Source organism: Vitis vinifera, chromosome 3, assembly GCF_030704535.1.
Source record: "Vitis vinifera cultivar Pinot Noir 40024 chromosome 3, ASM3070453v1".
In the NCBI taxonomy this organism is placed as follows: Eukaryota; Viridiplantae; Streptophyta; class Magnoliopsida; order Vitales; family Vitaceae; genus Vitis; species Vitis vinifera.
In genome coordinates, this window is record NC_081807.1 from 11,684,219 (window position 1) to 11,690,002 (window position 5,784).

General features: G+C 30.5%; 1 protein-coding gene across 1 annotated transcript; it reads left to right on the top strand.

The window, feature by feature from the left end:
* Positions 1 to 335: 335 nt before the first annotated feature.
* LOC100246922 (L-type lectin-domain containing receptor kinase IX.1-like) lies at positions 336 to 1,268 on the top strand. Its single transcript, XM_019218804.2, has one exon. The coding sequence runs from the start codon at positions 639 to 641 to the stop codon at positions 1,119 to 1,121; it is 483 nt and encodes a 160-aa protein (XP_019074349.1). The 5' UTR covers positions 336 to 638; the 3' UTR covers positions 1,122 to 1,268.
* The last annotated feature ends 4,516 nt before the right edge of the window (positions 1,269 to 5,784 follow it).

Below are 5,784 nucleotides of genomic sequence, written 5' to 3' on the forward strand. Positions count from 1 at the left end.
ACCGTGACAACAACTCAGCCATTGCCATTGCTCAAAATCTTGTCCAACATGGCAGGACCAAACACATAAATGTAAAATTTCATTCTATAAGGGAAGCTGAAAAGAATTCACTTGTCAAGTTGCATTATTGCTCAACTAATGTGCAACATGCTGACATAATGACTAAGGCACTTCCTAAATCAAGGTTGGAGTTCCTAAGGTTGAAGCTTGGCATGTCCAAGGCAAATCTCAAGGAGGAGTGTTAGAACTCATGAGAGTTTGCCTCTGAAGTTTGAAAAAGTCTTAGTTAGATTAGTCTTTGTTATTGTTTTATATCAGATTCTTGCTCCATAATTTTCTGTTTTCAGGTAGTAGAAGTAGTGCCAATAAAATCTGAAAGTAGCTGAGATTTTTTTGCAATTTTGGTTTGGTTGTAAGCCTATAAATAGGCATTCTCATTTGTGAAATATATGTGTGCCTTCCTTCAATTCTTAACTCTCAAATTATTTATTTTTTCTCTGCAAGTTCTAGTATTTTTTAAAGATTCTGACATGTTGATCTCGGAAAAGAATCACAAACCACTGTTTTCCTGGCTGGACCCAGAGGATGATGGCTCCTGAATGTCTCATGACAGGCAAGTTTAGCAAGGAATCTGATGTATGTCTACGGTTTTGGAATTGTTGCATTGGAAATTTGCTGTGGAAGAAGTGTCATGGAAACTGGAAACAAATGACACAGGACATCAGATCACATTGGTGGAGTGGGTTTGGGACCTCTATGGCGTTGGGAAGCTTCTTGAAGCAGCTAATCCAAGACTATCTACAGATTTTGATGAGCAACAGGTGGAACGATTGATGATTGTTGGTCTTTGGTTTGCTTACCCGAATTGCAATGCTCATCCTTCAATGAGGCAAGCAATTAGTGTCCTTAATTCTGAAGCTTTATTGCCTCTTCTTCCTATAAAAATGCCCGTGCCAATGTATTATGCACCTCCAGCGCTGCAAACATCCTATAGCACTAGCGTTTATGAGAGAAACCACGCCCAGTTTTCCAACTCCCCTAATGGCACAACGGACTCATCAAAATTCTCGGAGTCTTCTTCAACCTTTTCTCAATCCGCATCCCTATTGCACACACGCTGATTAGGTTGGAAATGACCCTATGCTTCAAGGTTTGTTATGCGTTTGAAATCATGTTCCTATATGGTTCGACTTCACTATTAGATATCCTGTTCAGCACTGTTCTTTATTTTGAATTTGTTTAATTTAATTTTTCTTTGAAGAATCATATTATTTGTCATTATAATATTTATTTATATTTTGGTGTTCTTTTTTTCAGTTTTTGATAATATATAGTAATCAATGATAGTTATCTATGTCATATTTTGTGTTAGAAGACTACTAAAGGAAGAAAAACAAATGTTAATAAAATAGATTTTCTCATATTTGATTTAATTATAAAAAAGCGACAAAAATAAAATATAATAAAAATAATAAAAAAATTTGTGGACTTTCAAATTATTTAATATTTATATAAAAAAATAAAATAAGTGAAATAATTTTGAGTAGCTTATAAAATTATTGACTCAAAACATATTTTTTATTTTCCTTCATTTTTTCTTTCCTTCAACTTTTCCATTCTATTTTCTTACCCTCAGATATTTCCTCGAGTTTTCTAGAAACCGAATATAACCTTAGTAAATTTAGACTTGATTATGCTCTAAAGCTATATCATTATACAAGTTACGCTAATCCCTTTTATGTCAAGAATAAAATAAAATAAAATAAAAACGACTCCTTTGGGGATATGTAATCTTATATCTATTAATCAAACACACGAGTAGAACATAAATAAAAAGACAAGATTTTTAATATGATTCAATAATCAATGTGATCCCTACGTCCACGAAATGCACTAACACTCAACAATCCACTAATAAAAAAGAATAAAAAAAGTTATAATGGTGAAACTCTAAAAAAAACCTTCTCAATTACGGTCACACTCTTTAAAAAACAAAACTCTAAACATAAAAGGATAAAATATGACAAACTCGACTCCCGTGAACTTACTAGGCAGCTCAACCCTCGACATTCCAAGTGACGTACAAAAATCTGATTCAGACTTCACAATCCAACAATATCAATGTTAAGCATGGTTGCTAATAGATAGTTACCTTATCTGAGTTTAATGAACTCGAATTTAAAATTGTCAGTGGAACAAACTTGATTTATTAATTAATACTCCAGCTTAATTACATAATAGACTCTATGTATAAACAATCCCACCACTTGCCCTGCCAGAACAATAAACAACCCCACCCCACTTGCCATGCCAAAAGGCACAAAACAAGAAAATAAATAAATAAACCATCAGTACGCCATTTGCAAAATAATAATAGTAAACAGGAGTCCTATTTGAAGGTATTTTTTTTACTCTTTTTTTTTTTTTTTTTTTTTTTGAATTGCTCATCATGCATCAAAAAAAATAAATAAATAAACCATTCTTACTTAATGACTACATAGAAGGCATATGAGAGTGCTATGAGAGAAAGCAGTACTTGACGAAATTAATATTCCTATTTATTTCTTATTTATGTGGGATGAAGAACTTGCCTTACCAAAGATGAAAGCAATTTAGATATCATAGATGACAGTAGTGGCAGACCTAGAAAATGAATTGTGGGGGAGAGAGGGGGGTAAAAATGAATGAAGCTAACATATAACATAACGGAAATGACTGAGTTGTTTCTAGTAAGGGGTTTAAATTTCTTTAGTGTCAATTTTGTTGGTCCCTATATGGTTCCTCGCCTAGATGACAAGTTATGGAGGGATTGTTTCATAATAATGACACTAAGATTCTCTGAAGTAAGCTCGTAAGTAAAGGCCTTTGGCCCTAGATAGATGCTTTAGAAACATTTGTTCTCTTTGTTTCCCAGGCCTCCAATGAGTTACAAATAGAGTTCAAAAAGGTCAAATCTTTGATGAGTCCATCATACATCGATTAAGTTATAAAAACTAATTTATTTTTCTTCAGTTGATGCTTGAGCGATTAATAGAGATGGACCATAAATTTGTTGGCATTATGTCTAGGATAGTTCAAATCGAGCTTGACCCAATAATTCATTGATCCACAATTACCACAAGCAAATATATTAATGATGAGGAATGTCCTTTTACTAATATGCTACTGACGCTTGTACTTGCTTTGCTAGTTTGCTATTGTGTTTAAGTCTAACGAGAAATAATAATAATAATAATAATAATAATAATAATAATAATAATAATATTTTTATTATTATTATCATTATAAAATTATTGGACCATTTGTTGGTGGTAGAACTCATTTTGATTTAAGATGTATATTGGGAATATTCATATATTGCTTGGAATACAATCATAAAAAGATTTCTTTGGAAAACAAAATTGTAGAAATTATATATCTATTATATGTTTAAATTTAATTGAACCTGCCACCTCATAAACCATTTCTCTCTTAAACTCTTTGCCCAAACAACGCATGAGCATCTCCATTTTTTTTTTGTCTTCCAACTTTTTTCATGGCCTTGTAAGGTTACGAAAAATTGATTTCAAAAAGGATAAGGGGTGTTTGGAAAGCATTGCCATTCGAAACTTTTGGTTTTTTGAATCAAGATTGCATGCCAATTGGAACACTTTATCAGTGTTTGAGATAGGTTGATTTATAGCTAGCCGCTAAGCTATCACATAATGCCTTAAGTTTTTGGACATGTTCGTTAATGGACAATGACTATTCTTAAGATTGCGTAATTACGATCCTTTAGCATGACTTCCTTTTCTTTGGGAAATCGAAAATAGTTTCTTTTCAAGACTGCTCCAAATTTGTTGGTTGAATCTGCCCCTATTATCATACCAAGTATCTCCAAAATTTTATTTTAGTTTAAATAGAGGAAATTTTGAAATTTTGAGAAATTTTATCAACAAAATTATATGCCAATTCAAAATCATTCTATTCATTTTTGTTCTTTTGTGTCTTTTTTATTAATTTTTCTAAATTCTTGTTTAATAAACATCTTACACGAATAATGTTCTTAGTTAATTGAAACATTTGCTATACTTATTTTCAATTCTTGAACTTTTTCTTTCCATTTTATGTAAGTTTTTTTTATTTAGAACTTCTATTTGTTGCCTTTTTTTGTTATTTTTGGAAAGATTCTGCACATTTTAAATATTTTTATGTTTTATATTGATTGTTTCTTTAATTAACATATATTATATTTGGTTAATTTTAAATTCATAAAATTTATTTATTTTTTCTTTGAACTTTATTTAAAATTTTTATTTTATTCTTTAACTTTTAATTTTTCTTTTTTCTTTTTTTTTTTGTTTACTGCATAGATAAATTGGTTATCTAAAAGTAAAACAAAATATCAATTTACTTCGTAAGCTTTACCATAAGTAAATAAAAAAATTATTGAAATCATTTTACTTTCAATCATTTTTTTTTAATTTATATCTAAGATTGTTTCTTTCAGGTTATTTTCAATTACATTTTATTTTTAAGTCAATGCATATCCATTTTTAAAATTTTAATTTATGTTTAACATGTGTTGTTCTCTACTTATTTAAAATAATATTTTTTATAATAAGTTTTTCCATATATATGTGTGTGTGTGTGCGTTTTGTAAAGATGACATGTACATTACTGTTAATCAAACTACACACATAAATAGAAATAAATAAAAGACAAGATTTTAACATGGTTCAATGATCAATATGATACATACATCCACAAAGTATACCAATACTCAAGAATACACTAATCAAATGAAAGATAAGGATTACAATTGTGAAGGCACTTACAATCCTCTCAATTGTGGTTGCATTATCTAAAGAAAACCATAAATCATAAAATGGTTAAATATACAATGAGAATAAAATTGTCATTCATCAAATAAATAAGAAAAAAAATTCCAAGAAGCTCAAATCCTAGCATCTCATACAAATCACAACAAAACTAATTAAAGCTTCACAATCAACCTACTACTACTGCTAGGACAATAAGTCGTTATTGTTTGTTGGCAATTTTGTTCCATTTTATTTTGTAGCTTAGGAATCTTTTTAAATAGTGACTTCCTCTTTATTAAAGATTCAAAATAGTTGTTTGTCCAACTAGAAAGTTACAGGTATATCTAAAAATGTTCGACTTGTGACAAGTTAGGCTTCTCAACGGTATACAAGGGATTGGTATACATTTTTTTGTAATTAAAAGTATTTTCTTTAATTTCTAAAAATTGTAGGGACCACTCAAGTGTTTAAGTAGCACTCAAGCATCCAAGGTGCTCAAGCAATAGTTAAGTGCACCCAAGCACTCCTGTCAAATTTGCTAGAATTTGAAAAAATATTTTTGAGATATTCACGCAAATGGAGTTTGAAATTTTTGAGATATCAATTTCCTATGACTTCTATGCATATATATGCCTCATTATAACCCTTCTAGGGTTATAGATTTGGAGAGGAACTTTATCAAAGATCAAGGCTAACAAGCCTCGCATTCCTAATCTCTGAAGAAGATTCAAGTGTTGAATCTAGTTGGTTGAAGACTTGCATCCTTTCAACAAGACTAAGGTGTATTCACTAGAGCAATCGAAGGTTACTGCATCACGAACGTAGATCAAGTTGTAGGTACAGAAGAGTAAGTCTTTAAGGTAAAGTTGTCAAGTAAATCTTGTAACTTGATCTCATATAGTGGATTCAGATTAGTGGTCTTAGCCTTCATGGCTTTTTATTTCCACAGCTGGTGTGGGAGTTTTCTATGTAAAAATTCCCA